The sequence below is a fragment of the Portunus trituberculatus genome, chromosome 15 (assembly GCF_017591435.1).
Source record: "Portunus trituberculatus isolate SZX2019 chromosome 15, ASM1759143v1, whole genome shotgun sequence".
Lineage (NCBI taxonomy): Eukaryota > Metazoa > Arthropoda > Malacostraca > Decapoda > Portunidae > Portunus > Portunus trituberculatus.
In genome coordinates this window covers 2,510,655-2,534,085 of record NC_059269.1, presented here as the reverse complement: position 1 = coordinate 2,534,085, position 23,431 = coordinate 2,510,655, and the positions used below count along the sequence as shown (strand labels likewise).

Sequence of the window (23,431 nt, the reverse complement as noted above, 5' to 3'; positions counted from 1 at the left end):
GTATAACACAATAATTCCTCCACCTTTCTTGTCCTGTAATTCCCTTCATACTTTCCATCACTTGAATACTATTACTAATTTTTACTCTCCTTATTTTCTTCTGAGTTTCCATTATACACAACACGTAGTTTTCACTTAGTAACTTTTCTAGTTCTATAACCATCCCATGTGTCAGTCCTTGCACATTTATCACTTGCACTTTGACTATTTCATCACCTTCATTCATTTCCTTACTTTTTACTTCATTTCAATAATCTTGCCTACTGTTGTCTAGGTCAGTGGTATTCATTGCACAGCTCGCGAGCCGCTGGCGTCTCGCGATGACTCAATTTGTAGCTCTCTAAAAATAAATAAATAAACAAAAATAAATAGAAAATAATAATTTTTCAAGTAAGATGAGGTGAGATGGAAGACGAGGTCACATCCTAACATCCCTACCTTAGTCGTACAGAAACCGTTCGTGTTGACTACGGGAAACAGATGAGAGAAACGTCTAGCCCTCGGAGTCAGTGGTCTCGCTGAATCAGTTGAGTTCAAGCTGTCAGGGGAGACTGGACGTATTTCGTTACTCTTGGAGATTTGCTATTGTTTGTTTGAAAATAAGCAACAGATATTTGAAACTGCGGCTCTCTCAATGAATGTGTTTAACTGAAGTGGCTCCCTTGAAAAAATTAGTGAATAACACTGGTCTAGGTTTATCATTTTTCCTCTTTTTATACTGCATCTTTCTCCATTTTTCCCTTCTCTTCAGATTTTGTCTGAGCTGGTACTCCTCATTTCTCTGTTGTTCTGTCAAGTCTAGTACTACTTTTAGGTTCTTGATCACCACATCCTCTTCCTTACGCATATGCTTTGTTCTTGAAATTATATTTCACTTGGTAGGCTCATCTGACAGCCTTACCAGTGTTGGCCTGGTTTTACCTTCCTGCTTCTTCCCCATTCTAATGAATTTTTCAATGTTATATTCTTCTACCTTTAGGGCACCTCCAAAAACATACTCACACCAGTCTGAGTCATCTTTAACTCTGTCTTGCACCTGCTGTTTGTCTGATTCTGGCAGGTTAAATATTATGAGGTTGTTCCTCTTCCTTTCTCTTTCTCTGCTATTTTCCAATTGTTTTCCTTGATAACTATCTCTACCCTTTTTACTGGTTTCTTAACAGCCCTGTTTATTATCAGCTTCTGTGCATTCCACTTCTCTTCCATTTGCTTGATGCTATTAGCCAGCTCCTCATTTTGTTCTCTGAACTCCCTTAGCTCCTCCCTTATCTTCTTATCTCTTTCAGCCTCTTAACTTCATCATGAGGTACTTATCACTCCAGATTTACAGCCATAGCACATCTGTCTCCTGCTTCTATACAATGAACAGGCTAATGCTACACTTGCCACATCCAAAATGCAACCATTTCTTGCAATGGTCACATTCAACAGAATTTTCACCTTTCTTAAACGGTGCTTTGCATTTGAAGCAGCAGGTGTCAGTTTTATCACGAATGTTCCACCTGTTCCCGCCTTGCTGTTCCTCATCTCTCTCCTCCATGACGTCCTCCAACAGCATCTGCTTTTCACACCTCTCTTAATTCTCTTGGGCACTTCCTATCCATGTGAACTCTTTGCAGTCTGTGCACTTCTGTTTGCTTTTTTGCTTTTTAGCATTCTCTCTTGCTCATTCTTGGTTGCTTCCATGAAAACAATCGGTATTAACACCCAGGGCGAGTCATAACGCTGTTCCCGGTTGTCTCTCTTCTTGTCTTGTTCGAAGTGGAACACGGTGTGGATGTCCATTTCGTATGATTTTGATCTTGTATTTACCTAGTTGTAAGATGCAGGACAAAAGCCACACTAGGCTCATGCTATCCCATCTTCATATCTACTTTTATCAAAGTTTTTCTTAAATTTGAGGATTGTTTTGACACACAATCTATCAGTAAGCTCATTCCATGCTGCTTTACTTCTATAAGGAAAAGTGTGCTTCTTGATGTCCCTTCTGTATATATGCCTTTTTGATTTCTTTTTATGTCCACTAGTGCCTATTTTCAGGTACACGAGGTCATCCTTCTCCACCTTTTCCAAACCTTCTAATATTCTGTATAGTGCTATCAGATCACCTCTTTTCCTTCCTTTTTTCTAGTGTCATCAAAAACTGCATTTTTCAACCTCTCTTCATAAATATATCCATTTTAGACTTGTAGAAATTTTTGTAGCAGCGCTCCGAATCCTTTCCAGTTTCCTAATATCTTTTTTAGGTAGATTTGGTGACCACACTAAGGATGCATATTCCAATCTTGACCATATCATAAATGTTATCAGTTTTTTATCATCTTTTCATCTATGTAGTTGAAGGCCATCTTGATGTTTCTCACTAGATTATATGTTTCTCCAGTGATCTTGTTTACGTGCTTGCTAAATGTCAGATTGTTTGAGACAGTTACTCCCAGGTCTTTTACCTTTTTTTCTTATGCTTATTTTCTCTGTACTCAACAAATACAGTAATACAGTAAAAGTCCTGAAATCCGGAAGTCATGGGGGTTCAGGCATTCCGGGTTCTAGGATTTTCTGGATTGTAAGATAGTAAGGCTGAAAGTAAGATTAAAATCTTGAGGGTACTATGTAAACCCCACTAAACTAACCCCAACTTGCTATATCTCTTTGTAGTACTGTCATAACATCTTACAGGGATTGCTACTGCCACCAGTCCACTGTGTACTTCCTCACCACACCACACAAGATTTACGTAGGCTTTTTTTTTTTTTGAAGATTTGCCAGACTATCGGGGAAGTGGCATGGGCCTTTCCAACCATTATGGTGGCCCATATGTGATGATTGCTCTTTTCCTACTTGTCAACTTGTATTTGTGTAGGTGATTTCACTATTTTACGTAGGCTATTCCACCATCCACATATACTAAGAAGTTCGAGTGATTGTACTGTACTGTATCCCACATAATATGTATACAGTCCACAATACTTATGGTTAGGGTTGTATGTTTTCTCTTTTTCACTGGCTTTGTTTGGAGGCCAAGAGGGTTTGCTGAAGCCATGATAACAGTAGTTTGGCACACATGTGGTCGACTTTGTGGTGGTGACAGACGAGACGTGATCCTACGTGGCAGAATGCAATGGTGGACGGTGGTTGGCAGGATGTTGAGTCGGCACATTCGGTGTCGGTGATGACATGTTCGGTTTCGGCTATTATTATTATATATTTATTACTATTATTTCTTACTTTTTACATATTTAACTCAGCCTTTCAGATTTTCCAGATTATAAGGATTTCCGGATTATAAGGTTCCGGATTTAAGGACTTTTACTGTACTCCACTTAACGAACAGGATAGGGGGGTGTCAAAGCTGTTCGTAGAGCGGAAATTTGTTAAGCGGACGTAATTTTCCCATAGGAAATAATGGAAATAGGGGGGGATGCTTTCTGGGCTGGTTCCCCAACATGGGTTAAAGAAAAAAAATATATATATATATATATATATATATATATATATATATATATATATATATATATATATATATATATATATATATACAGGCAACTCCCGTTTAACAAAGGTTCACACAACGAAATTTCGCTACAACGAAGGTTTCGTTTTACTACCATCTGCTCGTTTAACGAACACCAAACTCGCTTTAACAAAATTTTATCCAGGTAATTTTTTCCAAATTTGAAAGCCCCACCGTATCATGCAAGCTGACAGGCTTTTCAGTACACCAGGAGCTGCTGGTACTAAGGCCTGCCTCAGGAGAAATCCTGAGACACCTGTAGAATAAAGATCAAGATCAAGCCTTTCGTGGACAACACAGCCGCTGCCAATACAAAGGCCTGACTCAGAAGAAATTCTGCATCACCTGTAGCATCAAGATCAAGATCAAGATCACGTGCACCACTCACTCCCCAGTCAAAGCATAACAGCGTCACCACCAGCTCATCTTCCCTAGTTCAACTTACCACCAAAACGCCCTGCAATGTGGCCTAACATTCCTAAGAAGACCAGGAAGTGTCTTACTCTCGAAGTGAAGCTGGGTATTATTCACAGACAAGAGAGAGGCCAGAAAACTAATAACATTGCTTGCCACCATCTTGACTCCATCTACTGTCTACTATTTTCAAGTCATCAGACTCTATTAAGAAGGCTGGTGAGACCGCATCTTCCTTGAAAGCTAAAAGAACCACCTGAACTCGTGACTCTACAATGGATAAAATGGAAAGCCTTGTGGAAATGTGGTACATAAGTTTTGTATGCGGTACCATGATGTGCATTTTGTTTACATTCCACAGGTTGCCGGTTAGTGTATTTCCCGTTTCACTCTCCCTCCCTTCATGAAGTTAAAATCATCAACATTATAAAATTACTTACATACATACATTAGTGTACATTATAATGACAAATTAAACTACCTAAATGTTTAACTTCATAATTTTTACTTTCATTAAACCTTTTACTGTACTATGATGCACTCTCGCTTTGCTTACTCTCAATGGAAGTTTAAATCAGAAGTTAAACGTGTTATAATCGGTTCACTTAACGAAGTATTGCTTAACGAAGTGTTTTTTAGGAATGTAACCCCTTCGTTAAGCGGGGGTTGCCTGTATATACAGTAAAGTCCCAGGTTACGTCGGTCTCGAGTTACGTCAAACTCGTAGTTACGTCAGTCCACTATAAGGCAATTTAAGATTAAAAAATTGAAAATTCATAAATCGTAAAGTGCAGGATTTATTATTATTCTTGGTGGTTGCCCGCCACACTGCCCGCCTCACGCTTGAATACAATAACACCCTGCTTCAGTTCCACCACACCATCGCCCCTGGCAAGAGTGTTATCCTACTTCTGCGTTTACTGACTCAAGTTCTTAGTATCTTGCTCAATGGCACCAAAGAGAAAACTTCTTAGTGACAGCAGTGATGCTAAGAAAAGGAAAACCATTATGGTACAAGAAAAAGAGGACATAATTAAAAGACATGAGAAGGGAGGCAGCAGCTGTGTGTGAGGGAGGGAAGAAGAAAATGGGAAGCCCGTTACCATGACAACGAGGAGGTTGACGACCTTGAGGGCTCGCACACCCATCACAACAATAACAACTCCGGAGCCTTTGCCTGGGCCACATGACACTCGCAGCTGACTTGCACTGTCTGCGCCTGTCTGCTGATCCCTATTGCATTTCGTGCCCCGCTGCCCACGCTTCTACTCCCACCGCACTACACTACGCTCCCAGCTGTCCGCCCTGGGAGTCACAACATTCGACCTGCCCACCCTCCTGGCGGCATCAGGTGTCCACCTCTCTCGGCAACCTGCAGTCCTTTGCGTTCATAGCCCTAATCAACAACAAAAACAAGGTTGTGTTTCATGTTCCTACATATTTGTAAATAATATAAAAATATAACCTTTAACTTACCTGAATGACCATAAACAATGATTGGTTGAAAACTCGATAATATGCTTTGAAATGTACGGAAACTCAGGTTATGTACAAAATCGACTTACATCATGTTTCAGGAACGTAACTCTGACTTAAACCGAGACCTTACTGTATATATATATATATATATATATATATATATATATATATATATATATATATATATATATATATATATATATATATATATTATTACTTTACAAACCAAGAAAGGATTGTTTTGTAATGCATAAAGTGAAATCTTACATGAAATACCAAAAATAAATAAAGCAAAGATGATGAGATCAGCCACAGACGGCGGAGACTCCGGCGACTTGGCCGCTTCTTCTTCTTCTTGTGACCTTTTTAGCTTGGCGTGTTGTCTTTCACCACGATATTAAATTTGATTTCACTCCTTTATTGCCTGCTATAATGTGATATCATATCTTAGTATTCATATACGCTCATGCCATGAGGATAACCTGGACTCCGTGGCACTAAGTGATAGAGAATTACTAATGAAATACCACGGTATTTCATTAGTAATTCACTATCACTCAGTGCCACAGAGTCCAGGTTATCCTCATGGCATGAGCATATATGAATACTATATGATATCCATTATAGCAGGAAATAGAGGAGTGAAAGACAACACGCCAAGATAGAAAGGTCATAAGAAGAAGAAGCTGCCAAGTCGCTGGAGTCTCCGCCGTCTGTGGCCGATCTCATCATCTCTGCTTTATTTTTTGGTATTTCATGTAAGATTTCACTTTATGCATTACAAAACAATCCTTTCTTGGGGGCAAGGCTTGTAAAAAGATAATAGAAATGTTGTTTTGTGTACATATATGCATATACAGTAATTCTCCGCATAACGAACAGGATAGGGGGGTGTCAAAGCTGTTCATAGTGCAAAAATTCTTAAGTTAAGCTGACGTAATTTTCCCATAGGAAATAATGGAAATAGGGGGGATGCATTCTGGGCTGGTCCCCAACATACCACATGGGTTAAAAAATAAAAAATTATATATACGTTTGGCAGCATATTGGGCCACCGGTTTACCACTACTTTTATGATGTCATATGAGTCATTGGAAGTTAGAGGAGCTACGTACAAATTCTCTCACATTCTCGCATTTATGTTCACAAAACATTTCTATTAGCTTTTTACAAACCTTGCTCCCAAGAAAGGATTATTTTGTAATGCATAAAGTGAAATCTTATATGAAATACCAAAAAAATAAATCAGAGATTAGATGAGTCACAGACGAAGCTGGAGACTCGTGGCGACTCAGCAGCTTTTTCTTCTTCTTGTGACCCTTTTAGCCTGCCTGTTGTCTTTCCCCATGATATTTGTTTCCACTCCTCTATTGCCTGCTATAATGGATATCATATCTTAGTATTCATATATGCTCATGGCACGAGGATAACCTTGACTCCATGGCACTGAGTGATAGTGAATTATTAATGAAATACCGTGGTATTTCATTAGTAATTCACTATCACTCAGTGCCACGGAGTCAAGGTTATCCTTGTGGCATGAGCGTACATGAATACTAAGATATGATATCCATTGTAGCAGGCAAGAGAGGAGTGAAAACATAAACATCATGATGAAAGTAACACGCAAGCAAAAGGGTCACAAGAAGAAGAAGAAGCGGCCGAGTGGCTGCAAGTCTCCCGCTTCGTCTGTGGCTCATCTCATCTCTGCTTTATTTTTTGGTATTCCATGTAAGATTTCACTTTAGGCATTACAAAACAATCCTTTTTTAGGGCAAAGTTTGTAAAAAGCTAATAGAAATGTTGTTTTGTGAACATAAATGCATATATAAGACAGTAACACCACCTCCAGAGGTGGTGTTCCCAGCAACCTCAGAGCAACCTGAAAGCAGCCTTGTCACCGTCCCTCCAAGCGTTGATGGATGCTATTTCGCTGCAAGAGGTTGCTCTGACGTTAAAGAATCTTGGATCCAGCTTCAGGAGCGCTAGAGACAGAGGCGGGGAGCCAGCCAATCACAGCGAAACTAACACGTTCGGTCCCTCAACTGGCAAATTCAAACCCAGAAAATTAGCTAAAACGGATGTGGTTGTATGTTATGCGGATTTTTGGTCTAACTTTATATAGTACGTTAAACTTGAAATTTGTTAAACGAACGTTTGTTAACCCTTAGCCGGCGGTGGAACTATATATAGACAGTCATGATTGTATCAAAAATTTGCGGGGTGACTATATATAGACTCGTCTCCAAAATTTATCCCTTGTATTTCTAAGCATCGACTATATATAGACGGCCACGTGTGAGTGCCCCCGAGCCACAAAAATGATAACTGGCAACTCAAGAGTGGCCTTGGTGTACGTGACTTCTCACACTCATACCACACTCTGTTCCCAGCTTTCAGGCAGGGTGGAGTGCTCCTGTCTGCCTGTCATTCCACCAATATAGTATTATTTCTTGGACATATTTGGGAATTTTAGGCACAACCATGCTTCCTACAAGGAGGAGAATCACTGATGAGGATTTACAGCTGATTCTAGCGCATGATTTAGATGATGAGTTTATGGATGATATTAGCAGTGATGCAGGAAGTGCATCAGGAGTGATGATGATGACTCTGCTAGTGTAGATGAGTCACAACTTAACATTGCAGAGGAAGCAGATGACAGCCTGTCAGATGCTGAAGCTAGTGACCATGATGGCAGTGTTCCACTTGGGTGGATGGGTCATTCTCCTGTTAGTAGAGATCGATTGCCTTTCACTGGAGACTCAGGTGTGAAAGTGGTTTTGGAAAACCCCCAAAACCCATTGGACATATTTTTGGCTTTTCTAGATGATACTATGATTGAACATCTGGTTTGTGAAACAAACAAATATGCTGCCAAGGTCGGTGAGGAAAAGAGGAGGAAGGGAAAAATTGGGAGGGTGGAGGGAAACCACATCCAGGTCACAAGTCCTGGACACATTTTTTAATGTGGGTGTGAGTGACTCCATTATCCTAGTAAACATATAAAGAAATTTCACTTTAAAGCCTAAAGTTTGATTTGAGAAACTTGTAAACACGGCGCAAAATTGCGGTAGAGTCTATATAAAGATGCTGTCAAAACGTAACAAAATGCGGTGTAACTAAATTTATGCTGCACACCAGTAGGCGGCAGAAGCTATATATAGACGATTCACATTTTAGGAGACAGCCAACGTCCACTGCCGCCGGCTAGGGGTTAAGCGGAGTATTACTGTATAAGACAGTAGTACCACCTCCAGAGGTGGTGTTCCCAGCAACCTCAGAGCAACCTCGTCACCGTCCCTCCAAGCGTTCACAGAAGCCATTTCGCGGCAGTAGGTTGCTCTGAGGTTGTTAAAGAATCTTGGATCCAGCTCCAGGAGCACTAAAGACAGGCAGAGAGCCAGACAATCACAGCAAAGCTGCCGTGTTCAGTCCCTCACTTGGCAAATTCAAACCCAGAAAATTTGCTAAAATGGATGTGGTTGTACGTCATGCAGACTTTTTGGTCTAACTTTATATAGTACATTAAACCAGAAATTCGTTAGACGAACGTTTGTTAAGCGGAGTATTACTGTAGTAGTTTCCTTCTGCTCTTCTCGCATTTGTACCTATTGCCATCACAATGCATTTCTTGGCATTAAACTCCATGTTCCACCTTGATGACTATTCATGTATTTTGGTTAAGTCTTAGTTCATAGCTTCATGATTTTAGCATTGTCAGCGAATAGACTTATACTGTTGACCCTTGCTAATTCGGACTAATAGGGGGAAAGGTTGGTCCGACAAAGGTGAATGTCCAACTTATATGAATTCCCTTCACAGGCATAAATTGACGAGGATTAGAATCAGAAACTTCAAGAAGAGAAGACAACAAGAAATAAACAAACAAACAAACATATCATTGGTAGACAGCTGGACCTCGAATTCTTGCCTCCCCTTCTCCCCTCTGTCACATGTATTACCTCCCTCTCCAAGACCCTTTTTTATGAAGGGAAAAGAGCCGACCAAGGGCAAAAAAAGAAAAGATTAAAAAAAAGGCCCACTTGTGCTAGTTCTCTACAAAGAAGAAAAGCATCAGCCAAAATTAGGGAGCAAATGCCTCGATACCTCCCTCTTAAAAGAAGATAAGTCATAGGAAGTCGGAATACAGATGCAGGGAGGGGAGTTCCAGAGTTTATCAGTGAAAGGTATAAATGATTGTGAGTACTGGTTAACTCTTGTGTTAGAGAGTTGGACAGAATAGGGATGAGAGGAAGAAGAAAGCCTTGTGCAGCAAGGCTGTAGGAGGAGAGGAGGTATACAGTTAGCAAGATCAGTAGAACAATTAGTATGAAAATAACGATAAAAGATAGAGAGAGATGCAACATTTCAGCAGTGAGAGAGAAGCTGAAGACAGCTAGTCAAAGGAAGGGAGTTGATGAGATGAAAAGCTTTTGATTCCACCCTATCTAGTAAAACTGTGTGACTGGAACCCCCCTCAAACAAGTGAAGAGTACTCCATACAGGGTCGGATAAGGCCCTTATGTAGAGTAAGCAGTTGGAGGGGCGAGAAAAACTGGCAGAGATGCCTCAGAACGCCTAACTTCATAAAGCTGTTTTAGCAAGAGATGAGATGTGAAGTTTCCAGTTAAGATTATGAGTAAAGGACAGACCGAGGATATTCACTGTGGAAGAGGGAGACAGTTGAGTATCATTGAAAAAGAGGTGATAGTTGTCATGTTGGTAGATGGAGGAATTGAATTTTTTGAGGCATTGAACACTACTAACTAATCTCTGCCCCAATCGGAAATCTTAGAAAGATCAGAAGTCAGGCGTTCTGTGGAGTCCCTACGTGATCTGTTGACTTCCTGAAGGGTTGGTCAATTCTGAAAGAATGTAAGAGTGGATTGGGCAAGAAGTTTGGTTAAGAAGGTCATTAATGAATAGGAGAAAGAGAGTGGGTGACAGGACAGAACCCTGAGGAACACCACTATTAATAGATGAAGGAGAAGAACAGTGGCCGTCTACCACAGCAGCAATACAATGGTCGGAAAGAAAACTTGAGATAAAGTTTTGAAATCAAACCTTTGTGCCAGACTTTATCAAAAGCTTTTGATATGTCTAACACTACCGCAAAAGTTTCACCAAAATCTCTAAAAGAGGATGACCAAGACTCAGTAAGGAAAACCAGAAGATCACCAGGAGAGTGACCTTGATAGAAGCCATACTGGCGATCAGATAGAAGATTGTGAAGTGACAAATGTTTTAGAATCTTCCTATTGAGGATAGACTCAAAAACTTTAGACAAGCAAGAGATTAAAGCTGTAGGACAGTAGTTTGAGTTATTAGAACGGTCACCCTTTTTAGGAACAGACTGAATGTAGGTAAACTTACAGCAGGAAGGAAAGGTAGAAGTCGATAGACAAAGTTGGAAGAATTTGGCCAGGCAAGGTGCAAGCACAGAAGCACAGTTTTTAAGAACAACAGGAGGGACACCATCAGGTCCAAAAGCCTTCCGAGGGTTTAGACCAGCAAGGGCATGGAAAACATCATTACAAAGAATTTTAATTGTAGACACGAAATAGTCAGAGGGAGGAGGAGAGGGAGGGACAAGCTCAGAATCATCCAAGGTGGAGTTGTAAGCAAAGGTTTTAGAGAATAGTTCAGTTTTACAGACAGAAGAGATGGCGGTGGTGCCATCAGGATGAGGGAAAGATGAAGTGAAGTTATTTGAGATGTTTTTGGCTAGATGCCAGAAGTGTCGAGGGGAGTTTGAGTTTGAAAGATTTTGAAATTTTCTACTTATGAAAGAGTGTTTGGCAAGCTGAAGAACAGACTTGGCATGATTCCGGGCAGAGATATAAAGTGCGTGAGATTCAGGAGATGGAAATCTCAAGTTCCTTTTGTGGGCAACCTCTCTATCATGTATGGCATGAGAACAGGCTGGGTTAAACCAAGGTTTAGAAGGTTTAGTTTGAGAAAAAGAATGAGGAATGTTCACCTTCATGACAGGTACTGTCACCTCTGTTTTGCATTCAGCACAAAGAGATGGGTCTCTGACACAAAAGCAGTAATCATTCCAGGGAAAATCTGCATAATATCTCCTCAGGTCCCCTCAACTGGCAGAGGCAAAATGCCAGAGGCACCTTTGCTTTGGGGGATCCTGTGGAGGGATTGGAGAAAAGATACAGAAATGAGACTATGATCAGAGGAGCCCAATAAAGATGAAAGGGTGACAGCATAAGCAGAAGAATTAGAGATAAGAAAGAGATCAAGAATGTTGGGCATGTCTCAAGATGGTCAGGAATATGAGTAGGATGCTGTATCAGTTGTTCTAGGTCATGGAGGATAGCAATGTTGAAGGCTAGTTCACCGTGACAGTCAGTGAAAGGAGATGAAAGCCAAAGCTGGTGGTGAACATTGAAATCTCCAAGAATGGAAATCTCTGCAAAAGGGTAGAGGGACAGAATGTGCTCCACTTTGGAAGTTAATTAGTCAAAGAATTTACTATAGTCAGAGGAGTTAGGGGAGGGATAGACAGCACAGATTAATTAAGTTTGTGTAACTGTTGAGTCAAAGCCAGATGATGAAGGTTCAAGAGCGTGGGCACAAGAGCAAGTTAAGTCATTACATACAAAGATGCAACATCCAGCTTTGAAACGAAAATGAGAATAGATAATGTAGGAGAGAACAGAGAAGGGGCTACTGTTAGTTGCCTCAGACAGCTGTGTTTCGGTAAGGAAAAGATGAGGTTTAGTAGAGGAGAGCTGGTGTTTCACAGATTGAAAATTAGATCTAAGATTGTGAATGTTGCAGAAGTTAATGTAGAAAAAGTTAAGGGAGGTGTCAAGGCATTTGTGGTCGTCACTGAGAAAGGCATTCAATCTGGGGACATTTTTGGTCCACTCCCCAGAAGGGGACTCTGAAGCATGGTTTGGAGTACGCATTTTTCATTTGAATTTTGATTTTCAAGTGAAGGGTGTATGTGTGGTAAGTGCATGTGGTTTTGTGTGAAGGAGAGTTGTCTTTAGAGAGCAGGCTTTGACTGCCCCCTTGAGTTGTGAGACACAAAGGGAAATGTTCAGCGACATCACAACTAGCTTTAGTGGAAGGTTCACAGCACCCCCTAAACTAGTGCTATTAGAACTTGCTGGGAGCAAGTTATGGTTTGACTAGGTGTCTTCTACCTCCTTCGTACCCTGCCTTCACCCCACTTCTTACTGCCATGCCTCTAAACCATCTCTCTGTATCATAAGACTGCTATTATCTTTTCAAACACCGTTTTTTCTCACTACCTTCATCATCACAACTATACATAACACAACTCTAATAATAACTATTACAAAAGATTATGTTGAAACGGAGGTATAAAGCTGGATCTGACCAGTAATAAATACTTCACTGTATAGTTATCTCACTTCAACACACTAATAACAACTTGGAGAGTGTTCAGTTCAGTAATAAAACAGCAGATTGCCATGACATTGTTGATGGCGCCTTCCCAACCCCCACCTACGAGAGAATAATACGGTAATCGCCTGCATATCCAGATTATAGGAGCCAAGGCCCTGGCGAATACGTGAAATATCCGGATACGCAGAATTTCCTCTCCCAATCCCTTATAAAAAAAAAAAAAAATGTGTACATAACCCAAATGGGTAAGAAAACAATGAATGAAAGCACATTAAATGTAGATCCTGAACAAAAAATGGTTGTCACACACAAGCTCGCTACCGCCTTTGTTGCGTTTGTCAACTGTAAACAAAAAAGGCGGCCCCTCACCCCCACAGCAAGTCGTTATTTTTTTGTTGCTAATTTTGGCCTTTATTGCTAAACTCTTCAAACAGCTTTGTCCATTCATAAACAACAGAGCAGCTCATCTTGGCCAGTTGATACTTGGAAGTTCTGCCTTGGAGCATCGCAGTCCCAGAGAAATGTAAACAAACAACTGATCGACTTTCTACTTGCGAGTAGCTGCGGTGGCGAGTGGACGTGTTGTGTGTGCGCTCCGTTTTTTGGCTGTGGTTTTTATAGTTAGCGAGTGGTGTGTGGTGCTTTTTTGAGTGTTAGTGAGTGTTAGATTAGAGTGAAATAGTGGTTAAAATCAGTGTTTGTGAGTTAAAAGTATTTTGGTAGAGCGAGGAGACTAGGCTTGTAACCGTCAAGTTGACCTTGAAAGAGGATTAGTTGACCTCACTTAGGCCCCCCCCCCACCACCGCGGTTCCCCCACCCCGCCGTCACCAAGTATTTTTATTTGTTTGTGAGTTAACAGATTGTAAATTAGTATGGCAGTAGCTACTGAAGTATATCAGAGTGTGATTGAGTGCGTGAAAGAGAGTGTTGAGATGGGATTGGGAGAGTTTGTTGTGTGTGAGATGTGTGGGCATGACAGGAAGGTCGTTGACTTTTCTGAGTGTATGGTGTGTAGGCTCAAGAGCGAGAATTTAAGGCGCGTTTTTGATAGTCCACGCGTAAGGCAGCCTTAAGCCTGGCTTAAGGCTGACGTCATTTTGTGTTATTTCATGTCCCCAAACTTGAGCCAGAGCGTAGCCCGCCTTAAGGCAGGGCCGGCCAAACTCAAGCCAGCTGCAGAGCATTCTCGACTTTCCGCTAGCCAGTTGTGACGTCACATGTAAATAAACAAATAAGACATGACGAATGAATGTTCCATTAGCTGCTGTTGATAGTTCTGCACCAAACTGAATGCTGTTTCAGTATCTTCTGGTATCTCTGGCAAGTCTGGAAACATGATGGACTGGACTGTTGATGCAGGGAGGAAAGATAGCAACTAGGATGATACCAGCTTTGAAGCGCCTGGAGTATAGAGATAGATTAAAGGCATTAAACATGTTTTCATTTGAGAGGAGATGTATAAGAGGATATTTAAAATGTTCTCAGATACAAACTACATAGATGTGAGATCTTTCTTTACCTTAGAGGAGGGAAGTAGGACTACAAATCATGGCAGGAAGATTAGAAAGCAAGGCTGCAGGTTAGATATAAGAAAATATTTCTTTAGTCATAGGGTGGTAGACTTCTGGAATGCATTGCCAGAGACGGTTGTAAATAGCACTAGTTTGACAATATTTAAAAACAGATTAGATAAGCACTTAAATTTATTAGATTTATAATTATGTATAGCGCTGCATGATAGTTTTTATAAGAAATTTACTATAGTTAAACAAGACATGATTCCCATGTATGGGGACCACAAATTGTAGAGGATTTCGCTGCAGGACTTAGCCCTGTTAATGGGCCAAATATTTAGAATTGGTATATAATGTATTGTGTACTTGTAAGTGTAACTTTAAGTACTGATGACGAGGTCGCTGTGCGACTGATACAGGATAACCTAGATGGGCCCTGGTGGCCCTTTGCTATCCTATTATTTATGTTATGTTATGTAGGAAAGATAAGTTACAAAGCTGTAGCATATCTTGCACTTCCTGTTCGTCTACCATCTTTATTGTTGTCATCTGTCAGCTGGTGACTGGTCACGTGATCGAAGGTCTAGCAGGCCCGTTTTCCATTGTCCCAGGTTTTGTTCACGGACGTGGGGTTTACTATTATTAACACGGAGGTGGGGTATGTTTTACCCTGTTTTTGGAAAATAAAATAAAAATAGTTATTAACAAAATTTATTGATTCTGAAAAGATAAACAGAAAATACATATCCTCTAGTGTTGTTTACTTAACCATTTTAATGACTAGCAACTGAAACTACATATTTCAAGGACAACTTATAAAAAGTATAAAAAAATACTGAAATTTGTACTTGTGTTGCTAAAATAGCGTGTGTACAATCTAATATTCTTGTAAATGACTTGATCCTTGACCCACACACTCTCAGGGTATCGGGGTATCTCAGCTATGGGTATCAGCCTCCTGGCAGCCACACACACTATGGGAGACCATAAAAGAATAACTATAAATTCTTTGGTGAAAATAAATGAAGTTTCTGCAAAAAAAAAATTTTGTAGAGGTATTCCTGTCTGTGAACACTAAATGATCAAGAAATGTTATGTTTATGTTTTGACAGTCAAAAGACCATATTTGAGCAAAAAAAAATCTTGTTTTACAATTATTTACCATTGAAAATGGTAATGACCAATACTGGCAGTTTCAGTGTACAGTACAAACAATTCATATTCTCGGTGATGGACTATGCATGCCCTACGCTTACCAGTATGTAGTAGTAGTAGTAACTAAAGTTCTTACCTGCATTAGTGTGGGCAGTCCACGCACCAAGTGTAGATGTGGCGAGGACACAGGGCGTTTACAGCCTTGACACCTGTGTCGTGTCTTCCTGTCGCTGGCCCTGTCACACAGTGAGCACCGCACCATGGGAGCCCTGCTGTCTGCCATCACTGTGAGACCTGCTTGATCATCCCTGACAGGTATAGGAATGTTGCAGACTGTGTTGATCACAGTTTTGATGGTTCTGGGAATCCTTGAGTTGAGCATCCTCTTTCCTGCCCATGCTTTGATAAGGGCCACTGCCAAATGTTGCATATAGAAGCGTCTCTCAATTAGTTTAGAACCTATTGTCTGCTGATTTTCCTTGTAGATTATCCACGAGTTGATTACACAGGAATTTATCATCCCATAGAAAATACTCATGGGCCACCTGCTTGTCTTGCGTGAAACTGAGTATATTGCACACATTTGATCGAATGCATCTACTCCACCTTTCGTCTCATTATAAAAACAAATGATCTCAGGCTTGCCGTTTGGCATTATGGTTGGCTGTGTGTGCATTGATGATAATAGATACATCAACTTCTTTTTCGTTCTTGAAGTGTCCTTGCAGTATGACACCAACGTCATGTCATTCACGAATAAGAATGCACTTGAACCTACCCTCCTAGTTCTTGTTTCTTTCATTTCCTGAGGAATTTCTTTCTTGTTTGCTCTCACAGTGCCAACTAGGGTCGTGCCGCAGTTGTGTAGAAGATCAGTGGCCAGGGGCACAGAACTAAACCAATTGTCGGTGGTTACGTTTCTGTTTCTTTTAGTGTGTTAACACTGCTCTGGGGTACAATATACCCAAACTCCCCCCCACACACCCCCACAAGTGATTGATCACAGAGACACTATCTCCCTCCAATAGACCTGACAGGAAACTGAAGCTACACAGCTGTTATGCTTGCTAAGTGGCCGGACCACTCAGCCAGGATAAAAGAAAATAGGGTGGGGAAAAATATACCCCACGTCTGTGAAGAAGGGTTAAGCCTGCCTTAAGGCGAGGACTAGCCGTAGGGGCATTAAAAAACGCAGCTTTAGTTCTTTCTCTTGAACACCGCGAATTGCGAGAGGAAATGAGAAAGCTAAGTGAGGGGAAAAGTGCGAACAAAGTTCTCATCTTTGAGTTGAAGGAGGAGGTTAAGAGGCTTGGGGAGGCAGTGGAAAAAATTAGGCAGATCAGTGTTAGGCCGAAGGTTGGACCTTCTGAGTGCGACAGGGTGGCTTGGCCCTCAGTCGGGAAGAGCAGAGTGGGGAAGAGGGAGCAGGCGAGCCAGACTGGGAAAGATAGTAGTCAGGGTGGGCAGAGATGGCAGGTTGCGAGGGGAAGGAAAGCGGAGGCAGTTAGGGAGGATAGGACTAAACCTGTTGAGTGTGAAAATAGGTTCAGTTTGTTGGAGGGGGAGGGGGAGAGTGAGAGTGAGAGTGAATGAAGTGGTTGTGGTGAGTGAAAGGAGAAAGAAGGGGGTAGAGGAGAGGAGGAGGATGGTTGTGCCTAGCACACCTCAGGTGTGTGTGGTGGGTGACTCAGGTTAGGTATTTAGATAGCACTTTCTGTGGGAAAGACAGGGATAGGAGGACGAACGTGTGTATGCCTGGTGCAGGTGTGAAGGCAGTGAGTGAGGAGGTGCAGAAGAGGTTGGGGGATGGAGAGGAGGGTGTAGTAGTTTTGCACGTAGGTGGGAACGATGTCAGAGCAGGTGGGTCGGAGGAGTTAGTGGCAAGATTTCTGGAAATGTTAGGCAAGATAAGGGAGAGTGGTAGGAGGTGTGTAGTGTCAGGAATCTTGCCTCGTGTGTATGTTAGCAGGAATGGTTGTCTAGAGCCATTGGTGTGAATGATCGGGTAAAAGGGATGTGTAAGGATGTGGGTGTCAGCTTTGTGGATGTATGGGATAGGTTCTATGGGCGAAGGGATTTGTATGCTAGGGATGGTGTGCATCTGAGTAGGAAGGGTGTGGATGTGCTGAGTGGATGTCTGGAGGGGAGTTGGGATGGAGTGTAGGGGTGAGGTAGCAAATGCATTCCAGAAGAAAGATGTTAGACATAAATTAGATAGGATAAACAGAGATAGTGAAAAGATTAGGAAAGATTTCCAGGTGCAAATAGGAGAGAATAAGATTAGGATTCCAAATAAGGAGACAGCATCTAGGAAGGTAGCAGGACTTAAATGTTTTTATGTAAATGCCAGGAGTCTTAGGAACAAGAAGGACGAGTTATCTAGTTATATAGTTGAGGAGGACTTAGATGTTGTATGTGTCACAGAGGCATGGGTAAATGAGGAAAAGTTTAGGAAAATAGGAAAGAATATGAAGTAGATGGATACATTATGTATTTACACCAGAGAATTGGTAGGATAGGTGGAGGAGTAGTTATTTATGTAAAAAAAATCCTTCATTTCCAGTCAGGTTAATGGTATTAAGGTAGATAACAGAGTAGAGTCCTTATGGCTGGATGTTAGAGTAAACAAAAGTAAGGTTATTAGAGTAGGAGCTTTTTATAGACCACCTAACCAGTCAGCAGATGTAGACAACCTTATGGTAAATGAGATAAATAGGGGGTGTACTAGTCACACAATTTTATCTTGGGGGATTTTAATCTTAAGTCAGTAAACTGGGAGAGGATGGTAGGAGATGCTAGTGAAAATAAGTTTATGGAAAGTTTTCAGGATAACTATTTAGTGCAGATGGTAGATAAACCTACTAGGGGGAGGAAGGTTTTAGACATAGTACTAACAAATATTGAGCATTGTTTAAAGGAAGTTGAGGTAGGAGAGACTTTTGCAAACAGTGACCATCATATAATTAGATTTATCATTAATTCCAGTAGGGATAATATAGTGAATAAGACTAGAGTCCCAAACTATCAGAAAGGCAATTATGGTAGGTTACGTCAGTTATTAGGAGAGGTAAACTGGGAAGATAGTTTTGGAAATAAAACTGCACAGGAGATGTGGGATATTTTTAAGGTTGTAGTAAAGGGTATAGTGATGCAGTGTATCCCTTACAAAGATATAAGGCAGAGAAACAGGAAGCCATTATGGTGGACTCATGAGATAGGTAGCCAGATCAGAGAGAAGAAGAGGGCATACAGAGAGTTGCAGAAAAGTGGGAAGATGTAGATTTGATTAGGTACAGACAGGTCAGAGATGATTTGAGTAAGGTTATAAAAAAAGTAAAAGGCAGGCAGAGATAAAACTAGCTAGAGCTGGGAGTAAAGATCCCAAAAATTATATAGTTATTACAAGGTCAGTGATAAAAGAAATAAGGATAGGATTGGACCACTCAGAAAAGATGGTGTAGTAGTGGATCAAAATGAAGACATAGTAGAATTATTGAATGAACAATTTTCTTCAGTATTTACTAGGGAAAGAATAGGAAATCCTGTTACAAACAGTGTGACGAGTAGTTTAAGAGCTTTAGAAAATATTGATATAAAACCGGGAATTATTAGGAAATTTATTCTTGAACTAGACGATAGGAAAGCTAGTGGTCCTGATGAGCTACATGCCAGATTACTTAGGGAGGGTGTAGACAGTATTTCTGAAGCACTTAAGTTAATCTTTGAAAGATCACTTAGGTTTGCTGAGATACCTCAGGACTGGAAGTTAGCTAATGTTACTCCAATATTTAAAAAAGGTAGGAAGGATGATGCGAATAATTATAGACCGATCAGTTTAACTAGTATAGTATGTAAGATACTTGAGAAAATCATTAAGGGTAGTATTTGGGAGCATTTAAATGAGAATAGATTAATTAGATGTAATAGCTTCAGCAGGGCGAAACAAAAACCAGGCAGCGACAGGTGAGGTGTATTAGAGCTGAGCGACAAAAGGTGTATCCGCCTACATGGCTGTAGCTGAACTGAGCCAAAGTTCACAGGTTTTACAATTGTCAGCTAGCTTGAAACAACGAAAGTAATTCAAATAAAACAGTAAAACATTTGAAGCCTCGAATGCTTCATTAAGTTTACAACACTCCTTCCCCTTTAAAATCAAACTGAATAAAACATGAAACATCTACTATTCATATTAAGATAACTAGCAATTTTATCCTTACACATGGAATTAAACTCTATTTCAACATAAAACAATAAACATACAAACTAAAAACGTAACACTGAATGCAAACGAACACCCAATAAAACAAGAATATGAGACAGATTAATCCCAAGTGATCTGCAGACGATCTGGTTCCTTGTGAAGTCTCTCTGACCGACGACATGTCACCTCCCCCGAGGGTTGCTCCAGAGCTGGCTGTCGGGCTTGATCCATGCCCAGGCTGTTGTTCCCAAACCTGAGTTGGCACATTGTTCGGTGTGCCAAAACAGGTTCCTTGACTTCTCCTGTACTATATGGTGGCCAGTCATTCGAGCGTCCCGAAACAGTTAGGGGTGGCACGGAACTAAATGGTTCAACCTTGTTCACTGGCTCCCGATGCTGAATTCACGATGTCCACAACTGGTGGAGATAAATCATCCGCGTTGCCCTCCTCTTCATCCAGTTTATCTCTTCTTCTTACGTAGTCCAGATGACGTCGCACCGTTCGTCCATCCAGCAATTTCACCTTAAATGAAACTGGACCAGATTGTTGAATAATTACTCCAGGTAACCACTTTGCACCTGGACTAAAATTGATAACATACACCTTATCCCCTACTCCCAGTTCTCTCGGGTGTGCCTTCCTATCATTATAATTTTTCTGCATTTCCTGTTTCCTTAATACTCTCTGGCTTATCCCTGGCATTAATAGGTCCAGACAAGTTCTTAATTTCCTTCCCACTAAAAGTTCCGGCGAAACCCCTGTGGTAGTGTGTGGTGTGACCCGATAACGTAATAAAAATTTCATTAATCGCGACTCTAAGGAACCCGCTGTCTCTTTTGTCATGGCCCTTTTCAAAGTCTGCACTGCCTTTTCTGCTAATCCGTTGGAAGCTGGGTGATAACGGGAGGTTTTGATATGAACGATGCCATTTTGTTTTAGAAATGTTTCAAATTCCTCACTGCAGAAGTTCGTGCCATTATCCGTCACTACAATCTCGGGTAAACCTTGTGACGCAAAAGTAACTTGCAATTTTTCAATCGTAGCAGATGAAGTAGCCGAATTTGTGGCGTGAACATCAATCCACTTAGAATGTGCATCAATTACCACCAGAAACATCTTGCCCATAAATGGCCCTGCATAATCTAGATGTAATCTGGACCACGGCTTCTCTGGCCATTCCCAAGGCTGCAAAGGGGCGTCGGGAGGTAGATTCCTCAACTGCTGACACTGTGCACACTGCTGAACTACAGTCTCTATATCATAATCCATATTTGGCCACCAAACATAGCTACGTGCAATGCTTTTCATGCGTGACGTCCCTGGGTGTGTCTCATGAAGTTCTGCTAGCACTCTCTTCCTTGCTACCTCTGGTACCACCACCCTTGATCCCCATAATATTACTCCATCCTGCACACTTAACTCCCACTTCCTTCTAAAGAAGGGTTTTTGTGCTTCCACGGTGACGTTTTCAGGCCACCCGTACTGAACGTTCCTCCTGACTATAGACAGTATAGGGTCTCGCTCCGTCCACCGCCTGATGTCCTTCGCTGTTACTGTCGTCCTGTCCTGCCTCTCCAGCACACACACAACGTCCCCTGGCACCGGCGTATCCTTAGGAGCTTCAGGAAGAGGAAGACGACTCAAAGCATCCGCATTGGTTATATACTTTCCTGGTTTGTGGGTGATAGTGTAATCATATGCAGATAAAGTCAAGGCCCAACGCTGAATACGACTTGAAGCCATCACAGGAACGGGGGCGACTCTCATTGAATAAACTCTTGAGTGGATGATGGTCAGAAATAATCTCAAAATGACGGCCATACAAGTAATTATGAAACTTTTTTACTCCAAAAATAACAGCTAGTCCTCTTTCTCAATTTGCATACTTGCGTTCAGCCGATCCCAATGTCCTTGAAGCAAATGCAATCGGTCTCTCTTCTCCCGACTCCAGACGATGTGAAAGTACTGCTCCCAGGCCGTGTGAAGAGGCGTCACAGGTGAGCAAGAGCGACTTGCTGCTGTCGTAGTGCACCAGTACTCGGGAGCTCCCTAACAGCTGCTTAGACAGGGACAGCGCTCGCTGCTCGTTGTGCCCCCACTGCCACTTGACTTCTTTTTGCAACAATCTGTATAATGGTGCAAACACAGTACATAGGTTAGGGATAAATCTGCCATAATAATTCACAAGTCCTAGATATGACTTAAGCTCCGTGGTGTTGCTAGGTGTAGGAGCATTGACAATAGCTTTAACTTTTTCATCCGTTGGGTGTAGTCCCTCTGCATTTATTTTGTGTCCTAAATAATTAACCTCTGGTGCCTGGAAAATACACTTCTTCAATTTCAGTCTTACGCCTGCCTTGTCCATACGCCTCAAAACTTCCGTCAGGTTACTAAGGTGCTCCTTATCCGTTTTTCCGGTTACCAAGATATCATCTAAATATACAACTACATGGGGAATACCTTGAAGTAAATTTTCCATGACTCTTTGGAAAATTCCAGGAGCAGAAGATACACCATATGGTAGTCTGTTATAACGAAACAGACCCTTGTGGGTGTTAATTGTCACAAATTTCTTTGACTCCTCATCAAGTGGTAGTTGTGAATAAGCGTGTGAAAGGTCCAACTTTGAAAAAGTCTTTCCTCCCGCCAAATTAGCTAACAAGTCCTCTATTTTTGGAATTGGGTAACTGTCCACTTTGCAAACTCTGTTTACGGTCAACTTATAATCACCACAAATGCGTATGGAATTATCCACCTTCACTATGGGGACGATAGGCGCCGCCCACTCGAAAACTGCACAGGTTCAATCACACCTTGCTTCAAAAGTCGTTCCAGCTCGAACTCCACTTTCTCTTTCAAGGCGTAGGGAAGTGGACGAGCCTTGAAGAATCTGGGTGAGGCGTCCTTATCCACGTAGAAAACTGCATTAGTGCTCTTGATGAGACCCAGTTCATCCTTGAAAACTTTATCAAATTTTCGAATGACATTATCACAGTCCGTGCTACAATTATAAACCGCACCCCAGTCCAACTTTATTTTCCGTAGCCAGTTACGTCCCAACAAATTAGGGCCGTCTCCATCAACTACCACCAACGGCAGAGTCTCTAGCTGGTTACCATACTCCACCTCCACCTCCACTTCCCAGTACTTTCAACATACTACCACTGTACGTGCGCAACACCACTTCAGAAACTTTCAACACAGGTTTTGATTTTCCTTTCCAACTTTCCTCGTACGTTTCCTTATTCAAGACTGACACTGCAGCACCGGTATCTATTTCCATGGGCACCATAACTTTGTTTAACCTTGGGTGAACAACAACAGGTGGATCGCGAGACTTACTCACTGTATACATAGCATATTCCTCCACACAACAGTCTTCACTGTCATTACTGGCACCATCTTATGCATCTTATTGTTCTTGTTACTCTTGCTCCGACACACCCTTGCCAAGTGCCCCACCTTCTTGCATACATAGCAGGTAGAGCGCGAAAAACGACAGTCTGGATCCATATGTTGATCCCCACACCTGAAACACTGCCGCTGAGGTGCAAACCGCCTTCCCTGAGTGTCCTCGCTCCTTTCCTCATCGCGTCGCTCAGTAATCCTATTCATGTGGTTTCCTCGCTGCTCCCCCCCAGCTGTAGGTCTTGAGTGTCCCTCGCTGCTGCCTCCATAGCCAGTGCCGTTGCTTCTGCCTTCTTAAAGTCCAAGTTCCCGTCAGCCAATAATCTTGCTTGTATTTTTCTATCGTCGATTC

At 41.6% G+C, this 23,431-nt stretch overlaps 2 protein-coding genes across 3 annotated transcripts in view; one reads left to right on the top strand and one right to left on the bottom strand.

Annotated features, from left to right (window-relative positions):
* LOC123504019 (AN1-type zinc finger protein 2A-like) overlaps positions 1-23,431 on the top strand; it is a 112,601-nt gene that overhangs the window by 57,972 nt on the left and 31,198 nt on the right. The gene's annotated exons all lie outside the window — the stretch shown is intronic.
* On the bottom strand, positions 14,691-16,729 carry LOC123504020. The gene is made up of 2 exons (XM_045254231.1): positions 15,606-16,729; positions 14,691-15,288 (listed from the first exon to the last, which is right to left on the bottom strand). The coding sequence occupies exons 1-2, from the start codon at positions 16,269-16,271 to the stop codon at positions 15,265-15,267; spliced, it is 690 nt and encodes a 229-aa protein (XP_045110166.1). The 5' UTR covers positions 16,272-16,729; the 3' UTR covers positions 14,691-15,264.

Bases quoted from the DNA above. Each gene is read 5' to 3' on its own strand.
- LOC123504020 (XM_045254231.1), bottom strand. From the start codon at position 16,271: ATGAAAGAAACAAGAACTAGGAGGGTAGGTTCAAGTGCATTCTTATTC. The intron at 15,289-15,605 runs GTAAGAACTTTA...GGTCTCCCATAG, and splicing joins GACTGCCCACACTAATGCAG to TGTGTGTGGCTGCCAGGAGG.